This window comes from Diorhabda carinulata, chromosome 3 (assembly GCF_026250575.1).
Source record: "Diorhabda carinulata isolate Delta chromosome 3, icDioCari1.1, whole genome shotgun sequence".
In the NCBI taxonomy this organism is placed as follows: Eukaryota; Metazoa; Arthropoda; class Insecta; order Coleoptera; family Chrysomelidae; genus Diorhabda; species Diorhabda carinulata.
The window spans coordinates 9,227,063-9,249,384 of NC_079462.1; the positions used below are offsets into that span (position 1 = coordinate 9,227,063).

General features: G+C 30.3%; 1 protein-coding gene across 2 annotated transcripts in view; it reads right to left on the reverse strand.

The window, feature by feature from the left end:
* Positions 1 to 1,456: 1,456 nt before the first annotated feature.
* Positions 1,457 to 22,322, reverse strand: part of LOC130891200 (uncharacterized protein MAL13P1.304-like) — a 53,422-nt gene continuing 32,556 nt past the window's right edge. The window contains exons 3-9 of one of the 2 annotated variants that reach the window (XM_057795803.1): positions 19,809 to 19,967; positions 15,087 to 18,092; positions 10,567 to 10,737; positions 7,364 to 7,625; positions 5,166 to 5,351; positions 2,094 to 2,294; positions 1,457 to 1,756 (exon numbers count right to left, since the gene is read on the reverse strand). In XM_057795803.1, coding sequence (XP_057651786.1) covers positions 1,530 to 1,756; positions 2,094 to 2,294; positions 5,166 to 5,351; positions 7,364 to 7,625; positions 10,567 to 10,737; positions 15,087 to 18,092; positions 19,809 to 19,967 — 4,212 coding nt within the window. In that variant the 3' untranslated portion in view covers positions 1,457 to 1,529. Of the gene's footprint in view, positions 1,757 to 2,088; positions 2,295 to 5,165; positions 5,352 to 7,363; positions 7,626 to 10,566; positions 10,738 to 15,086; positions 18,093 to 19,808; positions 19,968 to 22,322 lie in introns of both variants that reach the window. The other variant, XM_057795804.1, reaches the window with a different exon arrangement.

Sequence of the window (22,322 nt, forward strand, 5' to 3'; positions counted from 1 at the left end):
TAAAAATTATGGAAGAGAAGATCTTTAAACTGGAGACAATAAATCTAGAACCAACAAAAATGACGGATTTGTTTATGCAGACACTTTTAAGATAATTGAAGAAAAAGTATACATATGCAAAAGACATTAGAAGACCTAAGAATGGAAGTAAATATCATGAAAAGCAAAAGGTGATAGTAAATCAAAAAAGAGAACATGGGAAAGATTTGAAAATTGAACAATAACAGGGAACCAAATATACTATGCTCTCAATGAAACAATATTAGGGATTAAGAAATGTGATGGAAGCAGAAAGATATGGAAAGAAGGAAAAGGAAACTTGGTTAGAATAAATATAAACGATATAAAATGAATTAAGTATTGGAAGAATGTAAAAAGTGGAAACAATGGATTAAAGGAGTATGAAAACTAAATTCCCAATGCTCTGACGTTCGAAAGAGAATGAAGAGTTCTATATAAGAAGAAGAAACTGATAAAAAAATGTCGATTGTATTTAGTTGATGCAAATTTTTACACTTTCGCTGACCAGCTTCCGTTATTCTTATAATTGAGCTTAGGATTGATTTTTTTTCATGAATTCATTTCAATGGTGTTTTATTTGGGCTGGTTTTCGTGGGCACTTTAATTTTTTATAATAAAAATCGTGGACTGTATTTTTCTCATTTATTAATAACTACGTGCTACCACGTGCAGAGCTGATGGAAGACTGGCTTCCCCACCGCTACCGCTAGAACTATACAACAATATTGCCACATATACAAAACTTTTAATATCGAAGACTTCGAACTTAACAAATAGGATAGCTTTTGATTACTTAAATGAATATATTAAGCAATTAGAATTTATATGAAGTTTCAATTTTCAAATTGGAATATAATTTTTTTTGGGTCACTATAAATTTCATAATACAGCCACAAATTGTGTGAATAAATTAAAATGTTTATCGAAAACTTTCTACAAAGTTGTAATGAAAACCAAGAAATAACGAAAAGAATATTTTTGAAAGCGTTCCTTCGGAATATCCTTATGGAATAAGGATGAACGGGGCCCAGGTGTTTCCAGAGACTCTGGTATTATTTTTAGAAAATGAACTAAAGTGGATAAATCCAAGTTTTGCTTGGTTTCCCATTTCTGGAAAATTTCCAGGCGAGTTAAAAGCGTTCCCGGAGATTATTTGGTTATAGTCGTATTATTTTAGTCCTTACTTTATGTATACATCCCGTTTTATCCGTATCCAGAGTTTCAAGTATACAAGAAATATTACTTGCACTTTACTCACTTTTGAATTGTTTTCTGCAACTTTTTAATGCTTCTACCAACTTTCCAAAGTAGCTGATATTTAGGGAAATAAATATTCAATCTGTGGAGATAATTAAAAAATACAAATGAAGATCGCGATTTGTTAATTTATAATTATTTCCTATTCGATTATTTGTTGAATAAACAACCATTGTGCTTTCAAAAAAATATATTTACAATTAAATATTAAATAAAACCTTAAATATAGACAAAGTATGAATAAATAAAAATTATATAGTATAAACTACAGGCGAGTCAAAAATTCCTTTAATAACATTATTGGGACTTTCATCTTTATAATCTTCTAAGTCAAGTTTACCGAATGATTCAGCTAATCTTCTTTTTTCTTCTCTTTTATTTCGTTCTCGTTTCACTGCTTCAATAAGTTTTTGGTACCGTTCAGAACCTTGTTTGATTAATTCTCTCTTCGACTTTTTTTCTGTTTTGTTGACGTCACCTACATTTGTATATTATGATTAACACATTTATCAAATATTAGATTCAAGTAGATCTAAGACATCGGAAATAAGTTTGAGTGGGTTTAGATCTCTAACGGATTTGATTTGGGTAATATTTCTCAGTTCTGATAACTACCATGTTTCAAATGTTTAAATAATATAGAAAATTACTAAAGTTTCTCCTAAGTGAAGTTTTTGTTATATTGTATATTTTTATATTTTTAAATATTTATATTTTTAAATATTTATATTTTTAAATATTTATATTTTTAAATATTTTTTTGTACCACTCTGTCTAGTAGAGTGAATATATATTAAATAATGTATTTACCTTACCTTCCTGATGTTGCCGCTTTATATTATCTTTTGACTTTTGTATCATTTCATCCAGATCGAACTTTGGCTTGAAATTATGATTTTTACCAAGGCCCAAACTTTCAAGTTGTTCTTCAACTAAATCGTCTTTTGGCATTATTCCATTTCTCCTAATTGGTTTTTGATGGCTCTGAAGAGTAACTTCTCCGATGGTTTCAGTAACTATCAGTGAAAATTTTGGTGAAATATCGATATTATATACGTAATTGATAAAAGGTAATTGACATAGACGATTTTCAAATGAATGAAGCACCGTATGTTTGACCATACTTTCAAATTCTACTTGCAAAATTTGAACAAAGTTCTGTTTTTCGGGATCGTTTCATTCATTCTAACGATAATACAATAGGGTACTTGCATGGTTTGAGGAAAGAATTTTTTGCATAGTTTATATATACCTTTTATCATAAATTTATTGAAAATTCAAGACTTTGTAGGTAGTTTAAACATTTCAGTACTGCCGCCATATTGCGTGAGATCATAGGTATAAAATAAACACTGAACATATGATACAAAGTAAATACGACAGTTATTCTAAAATAAGCGTTGATCAATCTGAAAAATGGTAAATTAATCGTGTTCCGTACCAGGATGTGAAAATATCACGACTGAAAAACCTGATAAAGTTTTTTTTTATGATGCCGAGAATTTCGACTATACCACAACAAAAATGGTTCGAAAGTATGCGAGATGTAAATATTTTTTTGCCAGGATCTTAATCTTTTATAATGAGAGAACTTAACCTATAAAAGATATATTCACTTTCAATGTTTTTATTAAACCTATGACGTCTAAACTAAAAACCAGTGATAATCGTTTTCTTATGTAGTTAAAAATTCGAAATTTTTGCTATTTTTAATCAATTATTTATATATTATTTTTTCACTTTTGATTAAATATTTCACTTTTTGATATTTCATATCAAGAGCTTATCAAATAAACAAAAAATATACTTTTCAGAAAATGCAAGTACATTATTGCAGTGAAATTTGAAAAGATGAAACACTGTTCCCTTCAAAAAAGAATTAGAACAATAGAATACAACTTTCTAGCATCAAATATATTTCCAAAAATATCCTGAACAAGAACATGCCTAAAAGATAAGTTTTGAAACAATGCTGGGAAGATTTAGTGCTGCAGGTAGTGTTCCTAGGATCACCGATCAGTTGCTGAAAATCCGAGCATTTGCACAAGACAAATGTCAAGACATACAGATATAGTCAAGTGATTTTTAGAAAGCATAAATTTATTATATTTCCCACAATAATGGTCTAGTGAATAGTCTCAACTTTCAGTATTATGAGAATGAAAATAGGTAAGGTTTAAATAATGTGGAGCGTCAAAATCGATGGAGCACAAATATATTTGGTGGGATTGTGGAAAGTCATGTATTAGATCCTTATGTTCTGTTTTTGGATCTGTTCGATAATATACCTTCAAATATCAGAGCAATTATGTGACTGCAGTTGAATGTAACTGGATATTTCCAATTAGCTGTAAGAAATTATCTAAATATAAAATTTCCAAGAAGATGGATGTGAGGAGGGCTCCATACTACGAGTATCGTCAGATTTGACTTTTATTTCATTTTATGTGGGTATGTGAAACATATTGTGTATAGTACTTGATATATTACTTCAGAGGATGTGAAAATACAAATCGAGAACGTGTTTCCTGCAGGTAAACCTGACATTTTAAGAGTCGCTGGAGTTACACTCTGTATTGCAGAAAAAGGGCTTGATTGAAGAAATTGTAGTTGTAATTTTATGATGTTATCCGTTGAACTGATATTTAATAAATTTTTTTAGACATCAACATATATAGTTATTTATAGAAATAAGAATTTTAACGTGCAATTATTTTAAAACACCATAGAAAGGCCATAGCTTAAAATAACCAATCTGAACAAAATGATATGAAGCGTTTAAGAGAAATGTGAATCATCACAAAAATCTTAGTAAGATGAAATCTATTTATGGGAAATGAGAAAAAAATATTATTTTTATTTTTATTGCGTTGATACCATTTATAAATATATCAAATACTATTTAAAATCTAATTGTCTTAATAAGTTGGCTTCATTTTATTATCTGCAGTAGTGCCTCATAGCCTTCTCCAACTCTTCTTTAACAATTTTAAATCATTGTTTATTAGTGTACCCACTTGGTGTTACGACTTTTTCTATAAAACTGGATTTCCGATCCAATAGTTTCGACATCAAAGTCTCCTGTTGATACTAGTACATTCTGTTCTTTTGCACATTTTAAGGATTCGATGCCATTTATTTAGATATGCTCGAATTCATTTAATTTAAATTTTCACGAGAATAAGAAGCAAAATTCTCCTTTTTCACGTGAATTTGAGTCTTAATTATTTAATACGGTCATGTGCCCATTTCTGAATATTCTATATTATAAGAGAAAATACTCTTCCGCAAAAGTTTTGTTCAAATTATTTTGATTTATAATTGGGAAAACTAGTCTTCGAATGAAGTTGGTTTAGTCGCTACTCGAATATAACCATGAATTTTCGTTACTAACGTCCCAGACAATACGAAAGTTTTTACACATGCTACATTAAATTGAAATTTCTAGGAATGAATAAATATTTATTCCATCAAGTTGACCTATGGTGCTAGATGGTTTATTCCAAGTTCTTTTTCTGAAAACTCTATAAATCCTTCTAGTTATTATATATCGGAGGCAGATGCCTTTCTGAGCAAATCGCAGGAAAGTCATAGAATTAAAACATTTAAAAAAATTAAAAGTTCTTGATTGCGTTTCCTACTAATCTTAACATGTTCAAATTCGTTTTTGTCTTTGTTTTTTCTTCTGATTTTCGACAGGCAATGGTAACGTGAATGCGGTAGAAATAAATTGGAATAATTGGGGTGAATGATATCCCCAATGTGGATTAGGTACTTTGTAGCAAAACCTTTCAATATATCATGAAAACATTATTATACTTTGATTTATGTGCAATACGCGGTAGTAATAAACGCCACCAGTGAAATATAAAAATGAAAAATTTTACCTTTTTCAGTTTTCACTTTTTGTGATCTAATAAGATTATTAACGTGATCCAACATTATTAAATGTTCCTCCACATATTTTTTTACAGGTTCTGCTCGAGCTTTGCAATCAGGAGGTAGTTGTTCAAATTTATCCAACATATCTTTAAGTATTTTGGCTTTCTGTGCTAGAGCGCTGCTTGAAGTTCCTGAAAGAAATGAATCTTGATGTAAATATACATGAATAAAAATATCAGTGAAAACTAATGACTGTTATAAATTTTAAAAAAGCACAAAAAAGTCAAGCGACTCATGGACACATGAAGAATAAGGGGTTTTCGTTGAAATCTACGTAAAATAAAGATTACACTGATTATACCTTTATAATAATAGACAAAAAGTGAGATGAGCTTCTGATTTGAACTGTAGTATTTGCTACCAATGGAGTATAAAAACATATATAATATTCCCAGTTAGGTGAAACGACTAATTCCAATAATTTGAGTTTTGAAAAATCAAGTATGTCTCACAAATGTTCCAAAATACCTATTTTGCTGTAAAGTGTCTTTTATGTGACAAATTTGAGGAAAATTTATTGGAAAAATGTTTAGTAGCAGTATCCAGGCCCATATTTTTGCCAAAATTTGACTTGAATATGATAATTTGAAATTTTCAATATATAAAAAATTCAAGTGTGTTTATTATTATTGCCTTGGCACAAATTCGTGATGATAGAATGGAAGTGAATGAAAAATTTCAGATTTAATGTAAGAAAATGTCCAGAAACTGCCTGTACTTATTCTAAGTGTAATTTATTGAACTGCGCGAGTTATTCTATTTTTTATTATTTCAGTATCGTTCTGAATGTCTTGATAAACTATTCTGCTTTTCCTCATATAAAAATATACATTATTGGAATACATATTTCACCATATTGATTATTAATTAAGCGGACCAGTGATCTTTTGTGTAAAGTGAGCTGGGCATCCGTTTTCTTAATCAATTATCCAAAAATTCTAATTTACATTTCTGGATCTGCATCATATGAATTTGAAACATTTTAAGTATTCATATAAGTTTCATCATAAGCTTTTTATCTTTCTTATCATAAATGCTTCCTGTTTTAAGAAATCCCTTAACCGAACGGCAAGCAGTTCTGTTAATTGTAGTATTTGGATACATTTCAATAAACAAAGCATTAATAATTTTCTTCGAATACAAATACCAAATAACTGTAATAACTGAATAACAAAAACTTTCTCCTCTAATGTTAAATTGTAGTATTTACAAGCCTAATAAAGTAGTATTTGATTGTTTATTCTCACAGATTATTATTATTATGGATTTAACTTTCCATTTTATTACAAATATCAATGCTTCATTTGTAATCATGTAATCATTTGAAAATTGATATTTTAAGTTTTTTATAGTATAAATATTGATTATGAACAGCTTATTGTCATAACTTTACTGTATAAAAGCAAGTAAGTTATTTTATCATTTCCAAATACTTAATTTTTCACAACAAATAATATGTTGGAGATTATTTTTTAATCAAGAGGGCTGAACCCTTTAAAAAATAAATTTAAATCGATATTTTTCTGTTTTTTACAAGCTTCGCTTCACCTATCTGTATATGGGTGATTCCGTTCTAACTGTGATTTTTTGTATTCAAAATTTCAAGATTTTAAAATTTAACTTTTCTAACTTTTTTATGCATATTATTCATCTATTTTACTGTAAAAATAAAACTCTAAGAGGAATTTACTACAACTTCAAAGTATCACGAGCAAGACACAAATGTCGGATTTTGAGTTCCACGGTACTGACTCATTTATCCACGGTACTGACATGGTAACTTAAGATATTAAACAACAAGTGCATCAATTTTCCTCAGTTTGATCATAAACATTAGAATTTATAAGGTAATTAGTTTAAATCATTTGTTACGACAAAAAAAAATTAATAATTTATCGGTAAATTCTAGGAATGGACATGACACGGTACTGACATTCAAGTGATGTAGTATAAGTTTTCTTTAAGTGGCAAGTTATATTGTATAAAAATAATGTTTAAATATCTTAAGAATTATTCAATTAACACAAAATTTTTATTAATTGATTATTAATTAATGACTAGTACAAAAAAACAATACAGGACATTGAATATCACAGTTATAATGGAATCACCCATATATTTATTTAACATATGTGGAAAATACCGTCGCCATCGTGGGGAAACAGGAAGTTCCTAGCATTCTGAGTATCATCAAAATCTATTTCTTCCATTTGCTTCGTTTTGGTAAGAGCATCGTAAGTTTGAACTTTAGTAATGGATTTCAAATACTGTTTGTATCTTTTTGGTATTGTTTGACAATTTGAGTTCCATTCGAGCTTATTAATGATATTTTCCATGATATTAAGCATTTTTCTGTTTTGCTCTTGCGTAACAACTTGTATATCATCTGACCTAAGTGGTGGTAACTGTCAACAAGAATTTCAATTATAAATGATGAATCATGGGCAAATTATTAGATTTCCATTCAATCCAGTAAACTGTAACTTGAAATAAATATTTCTGAGAATTTTTCGAACATGTTAGGACGCTTAGAAAAATTATTCCAATCATTACTTTTTACATATAATATTTTCCAGGGTCTCCGTACTTTGTTGGTTATTTTATAGGGTGTTTGAAGTTGTACATAATTGCCAAATATAATTTTTTTTCAATGCCAAAATAATTAAAAATAAGGAAGTTATGAGGAGGCAAATATTAATGTTGTTCATTGCGTGTTTGACAATCCTAAACGCGAACATTTCTACTGACTTATGGCGGAATCAATTTACACTCATATGCGAAGTTACTCTTATAAACCTTGCTTCACAAGTACCCATATGAAGAAGTTGAAAAATTGATATCTAAAGGTTTCCGTGGTCATTCGATATCGATAATTCGATGTAAATTCTTATCATTTAAATATTCACAATTTTTTAAATTCACCACATGATTTGATGTGAACGTATTCTCATCATAAAATAAAATTTTGCATTAGAATTTTCGAACCTAGTTGATCAATAATTTCTTCACAAAACCGCAATTATCTGGGATCATATCCAATTTTTGCTAATGAATTGAGATGTTATTGATTCCAGAATACATGTTTCAGACGAAATTATTAGAGGGACATCTGAATAAAGGGATTTTATTGCACAGATATTATTACATTCATTTCAATATCTCCACTAAGGATAGTTAGTTGATGAGTAATTTGTTTCTTACATGCACGTTTTCCTAATAATACTTTTATATCTCATATATCAGTGCCATATATATGGTCTTGTTTCATTTCTTTTTTTAGTAATTTGAAAAAAAAAATAATTTTGCGCATTCTAGTTAAATGAAGACAATTGATATGATTCTTGTTGACTCATTAAAAACTACAACATATTTATTTATTGTAATTGGTAAGAAATAAAAATTGGATATTTGGCATTTATGTACTTCATACACTATAAACAATGTCGGAAGCTTAGGCAACTTATCTCATTAAAAAAAGTCCATGGAAATTCATAATGACGTGTCCGAGCAATTTTCAAAAATTGACTGTATTTGAACAAACATACTTATTTAAAAATATACATTTAGCAATGTCGAGAATACGAACTTCCCTTCATCTAACAAATAGTTGATTTAAAAATACGGAGGATTAAGAATATTTAATTGTGAGTCTTAACCCTGGAGCAATCGCGCCTGTTATTGTCGCATCAGAACTCGCGTTAGACCATTTCACTAAAATGACATGTAGTAAATATGTTCCTAACTCAAGCCAATATGAATGCGCACCCAGTATTCTTTACTAGATTTCATTATGAAAAAAATTTTATTCTGTTTATTTTGTTGCGTATCATAGGAATTACAAAACGTGGATTTTTCCTGTTTATACAAAATACACAAAAACCGGTGAGGTGGGTTTTTCATTGTCTGGTGTTTCAAACCCTGTTATGTATGAAATTTACTTGAATATAGTATTAGCCAAGTTATAAAGAGCTCTGGTTTTTTTCAGCGTAAATTTCTAAGTTGCTATTGTAAAATATTCTTGAGTCAATCATTCTCTACAATCTAATTTGATACATTACTGGATTATTAGTTATGTAGATACTAACGGAACTAACATAGTCCTTTAAATCTTTCTAGCATTCAGTACACTGTGTAATATTCGCCAACTTAATTATAATACTTCCATTTTGTCACAAACTCTTCAAAACTTTGACGAATTGATGTGAGGTAAATAATTTTTTTTTATACTGTACTGTAAACTCGACTTTACAGTACTAATTTGAGTGCGGAAAATGGCACTTTACGGTATCCTTGTACTTTACAGTACTCTTGAATTCTCCAATCTCAATATTTCAAAAATTTTGATATATCTATCTACCTTTGTTTACAATATTACTTTAGTGAGTTGTGTTGATTTCAATTTTTCTAAATAACAAGAGTATTATCAAAGGAGCTATTTTTCAGTAAAATGGTCATATATGACATTTCATATTTTAATATAATTTTGCTTTTAATTTAAAATATAAAGCCTTCGTCCATAAACATCTTGTACCGTACTAAATCACTTCCCGGACTTACAACATAAATAACTTGGAGCGAAACCATCACATTTACACAATTCTGTGGTATTTAGATATTTTGCTTTTTAACCCCTACCAAATACAAAATCTCAATAAGGGTATATATCTCTGCTAAATCAGTTGGCCAACAGTCCTGTTCTCTTCCGTAATCGAGTAATATTTCTCAGTGTTCCCTGGGTCTTTCGCATTTTTTAGAATTAGTTTGATACCAGGTATACGTTTCAAGATATTGAAACTTTGTGTACGTAAATTGCACCAAAGTACGGAAGAATAAGCATACCAAATATTCGAAATCTTCGCATAGCCGGAAGCTATGTTCCCTAGGTGCGTCACTTCGAGGATCTAAAATATTCGTTCATATTTTTTATACGTTGTTCTTATTTTTGGTCTATCCACTGCGGGTTTAATATGCAATCATTTCCTATAGAAATTCCAAATCTAGCTTACTTAACAGTTTTATGACCGCGAATCATTTTTCTTTATAAAAAACACGCAATAAAAAAGAAGACCTACTGCAAAAAAAAGATAAGTTCATCACCGTCAAAACAACTAAGTCGGATTGAAAGAACTCACCCAATGAGAGTTTTACTCATTCTACAGGTGCACTTTCGTAATTCAGCAACTAATGGCACATTAACCTACTTTTTTTAGAGCGCATAAAGTCAGCTAAAGGGAACGCAATAATAGTTTCAAAAATTTCTGGAAAATATGCCAGAAATGTTCGAGGCGCGAGTGCTCCAGAAATAAGCCAGAATCTTGAAGACATTTGAAACAAATTCACTCTTACTTTTTCATAACGTCGCTTCATTCCTTTATACAAGCGTGTCTTGAAAGTTTCATCATTTTTTATATGATCATATATACTGTTAACTAAAAAATATGGTAACTCTCCAGAAAGCGATTCATCTAATTTCTCAAATTTTTCTTTTGGCTCAGATGTATTTGTAGCATTATTTATCTAAAACAGAAAAAAATATTACCTCGTTGAATTTGAGCAGATCATGTTTAACAAAAAAACCTGTATCATCAGTTTACGAGACAAAAACAACCTTATGGGGTTATTCTGTATAACTATTCGTAATAACTAGTTAAAAACTGTATTATGAATAATGGGATAAGAAAGAGGTGTCAACAGTTTCACTTATATTAAGAAAATTAGTAGATAGTAAAATATTATCAATTTAGGTTCTTTATTTCAAATATATTTCATTGGTTTGTTTATATAATATTTTTATTTATTATAAAGAATGGATGAATTTGGTAATGCCTCAATCAAATGATAAGTACCGAATATTAAATGTATAATAAAAAATCGACTACAAAAAAAATGCCTGATGAACAACATGAACTATATTTGAAAGAAATGGAAAGTAATTATGTATTTAGATTTGGAGCAATCAATCAAATTTTGGGCGAAAATTAATTGGAAAATAAATGGAAATCACTACAAATACATTGAAGTCACTGATAATGGACCAAAATTGACTGTGGAAGAATGGGGAAGAATGGAGGAGGATACTTTTGTTGGGAAATGTATGATTACAGAAATTAAATAAATGTTAAACTCTACTCGATAATAAAGTTAGAAGATAGGGATGGATTTGTTTGAGGAAGGAAAAAACCAAAATAACTACCTCTTTTAAGTGACATAGCAAATAATATATTGGAGACAATTGAAAAGACATAAAGCCAAAGGAAGATATTGCTGTTTCAAATAAAAAATTGGCCGAAAATTATAAAGACATTGAGTGAGAAATTGGAAGAAATAAATTGAATTTCGAAATTCCATAATATAAATTTGAACATCTGAACTTTAATATAGATAAAATGGGTGATTCCGTTCTAACTGTGATTTTTTGTATTCAAAATTTCAAGATTTTAAAATTTAACTTTTCTAACTTTTTTATGCATATTATTCATCTATTTTACTGTAAAAATAAAACTCTAAGAGGAATTTACTACAACTTCAAAGTATCACGAGCAAGACACAAATGTCGGATTTTGAGTTCCACGGTACTGACTCATTTATCCACGGTACTGACATGGTAACTTAAGATATTAAACAACAAGTGCATCAATTTTCCTCAGTTTGATCATAAACATTAGAATTTATAAGGTAATTAGTTTAAATCATTTGTTACGACAAAAAAAAATTAATAATTTATCGGTAAATTCTAGGAATGGACATGACACGGTACTGACATAGTAACTTAAGATATTAAACAACAAGTGCATCAATTTTCCTCAGTTTGATCATAAACATTAGAATTTATAAGGTAATTAGTTTAAATCATTTGTTACGACAAAAAAAATTAATAATTTATCGGTAAATTCTAGGAATGGACATGACACGGTACTGACATTCAAGTGATGTAGTATAAGTTTTCTTTAAGTGGCAAGTTATATTGTATAAAAATAATGTTTAAATATCTTAAGAATTATTCAATTAACACAAAATTTTTATTAATTGATTATTAATTAATGACTAGTACAAAAAAACAATACAGGACATTGAATATCACAGTTATAATGGAATCACCCAAATACATTCTAAAATCAAAATAAAGAGTTTGTATAATTCGTTTTAACTACTCTATGAAATTCCAATATTCCATTTTAGTATTGAACTGTAGTCTGCCTCATGTAAACCGGTATGCTAAACATAGGATGATATGCATTTTCACTTAATCTTCCAAAAATGACAAATTTTATCTACAATGGCATAACACTCCTAATGTTCACTATTTTGCGAATATGTTATACATCGACGTAAGCAGTATTGAAACCATACAGAATAGCATTTTCGTAACATATACATATCGATTTTTAAAATTAACAGCGCTGTTACCGCTAACATATTCGAGATCTGTTAAATAGTAAAAATAGTACAGAAAAATACCTTGAACATTAAACAATTGCATTGTCTTTATTCCATACTAGATAATCATACAAATGAAAAGTGGAAATAATTGAAATTATCTATAATGATATAAAAATATTGATAAAGAACAAGGTGCAATATAGGAAGTTAATCTGTTTACAGCATTACACTATACTATACAACGTAGTTCAACATTTTTTATTTATTTTGTTTTAAGTATAAAACACCTCAATTACCTCGGAAAAAGTTTGCAAGATTTTAATGAAGAGATCGGCATGTATTCAATCACTTACAAAATCTTCAAAAATACTGAATATTTGGTATGATGTTTCCTACAACTATTTGACATATTTTTGGAATTATAGCTATCTTAAAAATGTCTTCGCCGAAGTTGAAATAATAGATCGACAGTGTAACAATATGAAAGTTTTGAATAACCACGAATATTGTTGTTTATTCAAGAAAGAACAAATTGAGATTTTAATGATAGTCAACAAAAACGTTTATATCCTAACCGAAATCCCATAAAGAGATCAACAATGACTTGTTTAACTAAGCTGCTACCTTGATAGATTAATCCAAATTAGAAATTGTAAGAATAACAAATGTTTGATAAACAAATGTCCATAGAAATGGATGTTTCGCAAGCACCAGTAATGAGAATGACATCTATTCATTTATAGTAATGTTGGTTCTAAAATTTTACCATCGTGACGATCCAAATTTTCTGAAATAAGGTTATGTTTTACTATACGCTCCCCTATTTTTATTGATGGAAACGTGAATCGGCATAACTGTAGATTCCTCTCAGAAAACAATCCCCGTTGGATGAGAGAATTCCACATCCAATATCCAAAAAAGATTAATCTATTGAATGGAATAGTAGATGACAAAATAATTGGTCTTTCTTCTATAGCAGGAAACTTTAATGATTCGGCGTATTTAAATTTATTGGTGTTAAATGTGAGTTCATTAAGTCAGTATTTTAAATTGTCTATCAGGTTGGAGGAACTGAGCAATTGGGGATGCTTCAAAATATATTTGGAAAATCTTATAGCTTGTTGTCATGAACAAAAGGATCATTTATCGTATCTGATTTCATTGCTATGTTATGTTTTCGAAGTGCCCAATATGTTCACTAATAACCAATTTTATATCTTCTTTGAATTTGACATGCACATCTGAAAATTTTTTTTCAACTGTTGCTGGTTTCTGCGCATTATTTGAAAAATAATACCACCATAGTAGTCTTGTTAAACTCTTCCACTACGAAAGTGAATATGGTTAAGAAATTTCTGACGGAATTTACATTTCAAAAGATTATTCTGAGCCCTAACACGTTAATCCACCCTTAGAGAGATGCTCTATTTTTTACTCTTAGAATAGGAACTCCTAAATATCCTATATATGTCCTATAGAATTAAGAGCCGGGGATTGCACTTGCTGCTCTTACAAAATATCAATGCCGTGCTAATCTAAGAAGTCAAAAACGAATCTGCGAACGATAATTATAGCGCAGAAACAACCCAGGACCTTTAGCTGTGGCATACGAAATGACGATTGGTTGTTGGATAGTATTACTTTACGAAATATCTCTATGAAACTTTCTAGTAAAATAAGGTCATTGTTTCGCCAACGCTCACACATTCTCAAATCGTATGACTTCTTTCCTTGGTAACGACTGAATCGTTACCGTTAAACGATTGAAACTTACTAGTTTTTGTCCAAATACTCGCTTTGATAAAGTCCAAAACGATATTGAGCACTTAATAACACGTTAGACCATTGGGGTTTGTCCATATACTGTCTTTAGTTGCCCACTCTTAGAGAGATGCTCTATTTTCTACCATTAGAAAAGTGACTTTTAAAGGGTAAAGTTTCTATTAATTTTTTTAGTGAATAAGTCTAGATAGAAGCTCAGGTGCAGTAACATTTGGATTTCTTCAAACAGTCAAGAGCAAATAAAGAAAGATCTGACAATAATGTAAATACTATCAAAATATCAGCCATATTACATACTAAGATTCAAAAAAACTCAAAATGTATGCTAAATTTTGATACTCCCAATCGATAGAAAACATTGTAAAGCAATAATAAAATATTGGTATATGCTTCTGAATGAAATTTGATATTATTACATGGACAAAATGTTAAAATTTATTCACCTCAATTTATATTATCCCTGAATTTTTGTAGTAAAACTACCCCGTGTGCTGTATTCTCATTTTTTTGCTTACAAGGGGTAGTAATTTATTCTGAAAAACTATCGAATGTTAATTATGTCTTTTTAAAAATAAATATTCAAATGTAGGTTGTGAAACTTTGACTTTCATTGTGTTTGAGAAAAAAACATCTCGCAATTCTGTTGCCCTCAATATTCTTACACATACTTCAATATAAAATTAGTAAATCACTGTTCAACTCACCAATTCCATTTGGACTTCAGGTATAATGGACAACATCGTAGTTATATCTAAATTACTTCTATTGAATTTTTCCGTTTCACAAATACCACCAACGGCAATTTTACTGTCTTCACAGTCTGTAATTGTAGTAGTAGAAACAGTAGTTGATGTTACACTTACTCCTGGTAAATCATGGAAATCGAAAAGTGTCAAGGCACTGTCCGTTCCGTTATTACTATTATTTTCAATAGTTGTAACAGTAGCTAAATTATCGGTACTAGCTTTATCTATACCAGGAGCAACAGAAATTTTATTTGAAATATCTCCATTGTTCAGATCACTCCTCTTGAACTCGTTTTGTTTGGAGCTTCCCGTGAAAAAACCTTTTGATGACAAGGGAAATTTGTTAGGTGTAACTTCTTGTTTGGAGTTTAGAGATCGTTTTCTCAAATTTTCTTCTGTTAATCGGTCATTCATTACGAATTTTGGTAACTGCTGAAAATCCTCGAAGCCAGCTTCAGACCTTGGTTCTCGGACATAGTATTCTTTATCGTTGTACGCATCATGATGCTTGGCGTCGCCTTTTTTTGTTTTCGGTATCAATTTTAGTTTGTGCTGCCTTCGCCTTCCGAAATCCGCCGTTTGTTCTCTTGATCGATATTTTGCAGTGCTTTCATGAGAGTTATCTCTGATGTTACTCTTATTTTTAGTTGTTGGGGCTTCTTCATCGTAATAGTCACTATCATAATCATCTTCATGTGAAGATATAATTCTTGGATTGGCAAATGAATTTTTGGTCAGTTTTACAATTTTGTTCGTATCATTTCTTCTCGTGATAAACGAATCTTCCTCATCTCCGTAATCACCTTCTACTGCATCTTTTTTATCGATATTTGCTAACCGACTTTGTTCTGAAGAAACCTCATCTTCTACATATTCTTCATCGCTAGGAGCTTCTATATCCGTATCGTAAATATAATTAAACGATTTAAGTTTTCTAGAATAATGAGACTTGATTTTTTTCTTATTTGAACGCACACTTTTGAATGGGAGTTGTTTATTGTTGTTATCATTTTCCATTTGTTTGTTTTCATTCAGTTTACTGGAATGCATATAACAATTTTTACCTTCGCAATCGTTGGGCCATTTATTTTGATATTTGTGATGTGTATTATGGTGAGGAAAATGATTATTCACATTCCTTTTTTTAGCTTCATTTCCATTGTTTGCATATTTGCTAACATCCACCTGTACTTTCACTTTAGGTCCCTTATTACCTTTATTTTGCTTATGGCCATATTTCTCAATAAGCTCCCCTTCATTGGCGTTTTGAATATGATCTTGTTCAAAATGGAGATCATCTGTGTTACCTTCCTCACTGCATTCATTATTTAAAACTTCTTGTTTTATTTCTTCAATCGTTTCCTCTTTACTTATAGCTTTATCTTGGCCGTTGCCTGTACGACTCTCTTCATCTTTTATCTTATGTTTCCTAATAACTTCTTCCTCCAGTCTTTTTCCATTGAGATTTTCTTCATCCGTCTCAATATCTCCATTGGTAATTTCCCCTTCAAGTTCTTTTTCGTTCTTAATTTCTTCTTCGAGTGGAATTTCTTTTTCAAGCTCCATTCTCTCCTCTATACTAGTATCTTTTTGATCTTGTAGGTCATTTCCATGTGTATGTTCTGGTCGATTTATAAGTTTATCTTCTTCTTGCTGTGGTTGGATTATATTAATATCAATGTGGTTATTGATATTTTCATCGCCATGATGAACATTTTCAGTTTCAGGTTGTTTATGATGATGAAATAATTCATGATTACTCTCTTCGCTCACTGGTTCAATGACCATAGCATGATCATCTTCTTCTGCTTCTTTTGTTTCCACTCTTATTTCATCAGTATCTCTATTGATATGTTCATGAGGTTGCATTTGATGTTGGCTCAAAAGTAATTTCATCTCTGCTTCTGTAGTTAGTTCTTCTTTCTCTTGATTCATATCAGTAAGTTCTAAGGTCGTCATACTACTTTCTGATATTCCCGTATTTTCTTTATATTGAGCAGTGACTGTTTGCGAGTTTCTCTTCACATATGATTGATGTAGCTGTATTTGCTTGGGGACCTCTTTATCTCGATTGTGATCTACTACAATGCTTTTAACAGGTTCAAAACCATCATTAATTTTTGAATCAGTTTTTGGAATAGTTTGTATCATGTTTTTTAGATCAATGGTGTTATGGGCAAATTGAATGCCATTCCGTAGCTGATTCTTCTCTGAATCAGTCCAGTATTTGGACATATCTCTAAAATTATTCTGGTAGAAGTTATGAGATGAAGCAGCAGCTGCATCTTTTACAGCCTCGTTGATGTTTGATAGAGTTACATGATAGACGAGAGTATTCTTAGGTACGCTTCTGTCAGTATTAAGATCTTTATTAACAGTAAATAAGTTATTATAATTTATAGCTCCTTCGCGATCTATTATATCTTGCTGTGAGTTATCTGAAATTAAACTTTTTTGAAGTGGTTTAACGTGCATGTCTATGACTGCATTATTGCGTTTTTTGGTGGAAATCCCAGTTTCAAGTAATTCATTTTGAGGATTTCGTAACGCATCGATATCTAGTACAATGGATTTTGAATCTTTGTCAGATTCTTTAACAGATTTTATTAACTTCCCGTTATTTAGAATGTCTATTTGTATTTCTCGTTTCTCTTCTTGATCTTTGTTTCTGAACTGATTAGGATATTTGTCACCAACTCGATCAATTTCTCCAAGTTTTCCATTGGATTCTATTTCTAATTTGTTACTTTTTTGGAAAAATGAGTTTTTAGATGATTCTCTTCTCATTCTGTTGGAAATGTTGGATTTATTTTGTTCTTTAAACTGTTTTCTGTTATTGTTATTTCTACTAAGAGTTTGTGCAAATTTTTTGGATGCATTTTCTTTTATTTCTCGGCTGTTATGTGGATATATATCATTCTTAGGGGGATCATCTATATATTCGTCATCATTACTTCCCAATAGCTACAAAAATAAACAATATATTATATTATGAGATATGGATAGCATCAATTTGATTGAAGAAAATAGAACTTTCACAACTATAAGCGAGTTTTCAATTATTGTACTTTTATATTATTCTACACATAGCAACTATTGTTTTCATACATAGAGATTTTTAAGATTTCTGAAGAATTTATAGAAGTGTTTTATTGGAAGTATTGTTAGGACATTTATTATCGGGATCGCAGGAAAATTTAAACTATAACTAAACTTAGAAGAAGACTGGGAAGAACTAGAGAGGCCAAACCCTAAGCTGGACACGTTTTGCTATTCGGCTACTCTTTGTTAGTCTCTCACCAGATCGCCATTATACCACGTCAATCTGTAATCGACTAATATGGTGTCTGTGAGAGTTCATGTTTATCCTTGTCAATGAATCAAGGACAAAGGTTTATCAAAAAGTATCGACCCAAAAAGTTAATGAGGACATTCACTGGACCAGGTGCTTCACTTTTGACGATTGAGTTACCACAGTTTTCAAGATATGTAGTTTATTAAATTATGATTGAAATACTTTATTACAAAAAATTACAAAAAAAATGTGTACGAGATGGCAGCTAAAAGTTTTGACATTAGATCACTGAGGAAAGCGAATAGCACATATCTAGTGCTTTTCAGAGCGTTATCACAAGGACGGTGACGAAGTTATTTAGTGATATTGTTAAAAGTGACAAAATTAAATTTAAAAGAATTATTTGGTTTAACGGTCAAGAGGCATAGTTCTTTGATAATGGGGTCCAAAAGTTGTTAGACTAAACGTTTGATAGGGTGTAGTAGATAGATAGTAAATTGTATACTAAAAGCCGAAATATTCATAATCAAAGAACTGATCCACAATACATGTAGTAAAATATTTGTCGAACAGAAAATATTTAGTTTTTCTAAGATAGAGAAACAAAATGAAGTACATACTAATTATATCTATACAATAGATATTTATTGAATAAAGAAGATTTTATAACAATTTTCAAGGACACTTATTTCAAATTAACACCAACTAAAAGCTGTGAAATACTACAGCGAAAAGTCTGGGTTTACTCGCGGAGCCTTTGTCTGTCGCAGGGACGATTACTTGACGACGTCAAACATCCATTTGATATTTTGGTTTCGTCAAGCCAGATTACAACTAATAATTTAATTTCGCACTGCCACAATTAGGTAATACATCGTAGGATTTTAGGTGTTCGATAAGCTCAAAGATTAGGTCTCATCTAGTACCTTCTTTTTTATTTGAGACATTATTTAATCGATAACTTTCCAATAGCAATTTTGTCTTTATTAACCAATTATTCAACCAGTCTCCTCCTAGTTTATGAAAATAGTCTTTTCCATAGTAAACAAACACCATAATTACACTATCTGATGCGCTTATATTCTGGAAACGATAAATTGGTTATCAAAACGCACCTCAGACAGATTTTGACTGTAGAATCAGTAAATCTCAATACTCTTAATACTGCAACTAAAAATAAACTTAAAACAATTGCAAAATATATTGATGGAATCGAATTCTAATCAATTATCAACAATTATCTATCTCAAAGACAAAAATAAATTTTTTTATTACTACTGACAATCCTATTGAAAAAAAAAATTGTTAATTTGAAGATGTCGAGCAGAATGAGCTTATATTAATAACAGAACCTAAACTTTATTGTCAATAGACTGCTCACTTACCTTATTATTGCTTACTTCTTCTGTTTCATCGTAGTAATCTAGTTCCTCTCCACGTCTCTTAACTATGTTATTAATGAAGTTGAAATCGGTTTTATGCTCTTGTACGTACGTTAACCAATCGTTGAGTGGTTTTGGTAGACCAGGTCTTGGTTTATAGTTCTAAAAATAGATTTTACATTCATACTCGAATTATAAATAGAGGATTAACATTTTACGAGCGCCTATAATATTAAAAAATATGGAAAACTTTACACACAATCCAATTTGCGAATTTGAAATGTATTTATTTATGGATTATTATTGACTATCAGTAGAACACCATTCCTACAATTACAATGTCTTACTCGCGAAGAGCCGTAGGTTGTTCACAATCCGTAATCGATGACTTGGTAATCGGAGCGAGCGTCAGACATTGTGATTTTGAGTTTGGTAGTAAATAGTGTGTGTAGTTTGTCTTATTACTATACATTCAGCTTGTTACACTATTTACACTACCACTACTCTGTCTGACGCGCGTTTTGATAACCAAGTTATTGTCTTCAGAGACTGAATATAAGTTTATTGTCAGCCAGTGTAATTGTGAGTGATGGTGTAGTGGTAATTTAAGCAGTGTGTCAGTTCAATATCACCAAAAGTTCCCGAAATTAGAATTCAGTTGTACATTTATTATCGGAAATGTACTATGTTTTGAACAATATGAGACGCAATTTGGAGCGCCTGGAGCGTCAAAATCATACAAACCTCGCATTGCATATTATATAATTGATCTACATCAAATATTCTTTTTCATTTCAGTTATTTTAATAGTAGGTAAAGTATTAAGGAAACTATTTTCGTTGCACTGCAAACATACTACCACTCCTCGGATATCCACAATCCACACCCTTTCTTGCAATTACAAAATAACATTTGCAGTAGATTATACGGTACTGTTAATCAGTTTATCATTATTGGGATGAAAATGTTATTGAGCTACTTCCACAACCAATCTCAAATATTTATGTCTTTTCCTAACCACATCTGGGTTTGACGCTACAGTATTTTCAGGTATACAAATGAGGTATCAATTGTAGGTAGTAATGATGACAAATTAACACTTTGTAAATTGTATCTCAATATATTCAAGTCTTTAATTTTTGCATATAAATCCAGAATACATGCTACACCTGCTAGGATTATATAATTGGAGTCATCATTGATGTTTTTAAATATTTCTGCTGATTCATGAAATTCATGACGTTTTTGGCAAACTTAATTTTCCCTTTATTACAAAATGCGGAAGTAGTGTCGTGATAGCGGTCAACGAGTCGTTTTCTACTAGTCTTTTCATCTGAAATATTCTCTGTGGTTATGAAATCTTTCAACTCTTGCATGGTGAATTAGCAGTCGACATTTTCTTCTATGTATTTATATATTTGCCCTATTGTAGTATCGATAATTACAATTCTTGGACCAATTTTTTTTAACGTTTATCAGGTGAATAGAATTTTAAATTGAATTATAACAACTGAATGATATTTTTCTTACTGTTTGTAAATTTGTTATGTCAGCAATTTGTTTATGAGTTTCGCAGCTACAGTCATTTTTACCACCCTCCACGGAACATAACCGTGGTCTAATTTTAATCTTAGAAACACGGAAATTTTGAAACTCAATTAACCTAACCTAATCATCCGTATCCAATTGCCACGGACATTAGTCACTCGTGTAAAGTTGTGCACTATCGGCAAGCTTAGAATAAGAGTCAGAGAATAAATTACGAGATATACATAACACTATCATCAATTCATTATTACTAAGGTTATTTTAATAATTAATTATTTATTAATAAATTTTTTGTATAATTCATTCTAAATGAATGAAAAAATATATTGGGATTAGAAATGGCATATACGAGTATGTAAGATTTCATGGGCGGATGTAATTTGGGCGCTAAAGAATTAATGTACTTTTTACAACATGTAAACTAGGCGCCAAGACCGAAGGGTCATTTTTAATCCTATGTGTATTTTGGGCGCTAACCGACTGAAGTACATGATTTATGAAATACAATAATTAATAAATCATCGACATTTATAATAAGATATATTTTTGTATTTTTAGATTTTCCTATAAGAAAAATGACCTATTATCACTTAAGGTCTGAAAAAATTTACCGTTAGAGGGGGCTATTTTGCACTTTTTTTTAATGAAAAATCTGCCCTTAATAAAGTTTCCTCACAACATTATTGTAACACTAACTTGAATAAAGTAAATTTTATATTTTTATTTAGTATTTAAGTACATATTACATATAAAATACGAGATTTACATAACCTAACCTAACATAACCTAACCTAACCTAACCTAAACTAACCTAACCTACTTAAAAATCTATCAACTTTCCCTCTATTGGGTTATTTTATGACTCGACCTACCTGCGCCGAAAATACATGTCGGATTATCTACCCTTCTTGGTCAGACAGGTAAAGAAGGATGGTTAGCGCCCAAATTACACCCGCCGAGATTTCATCT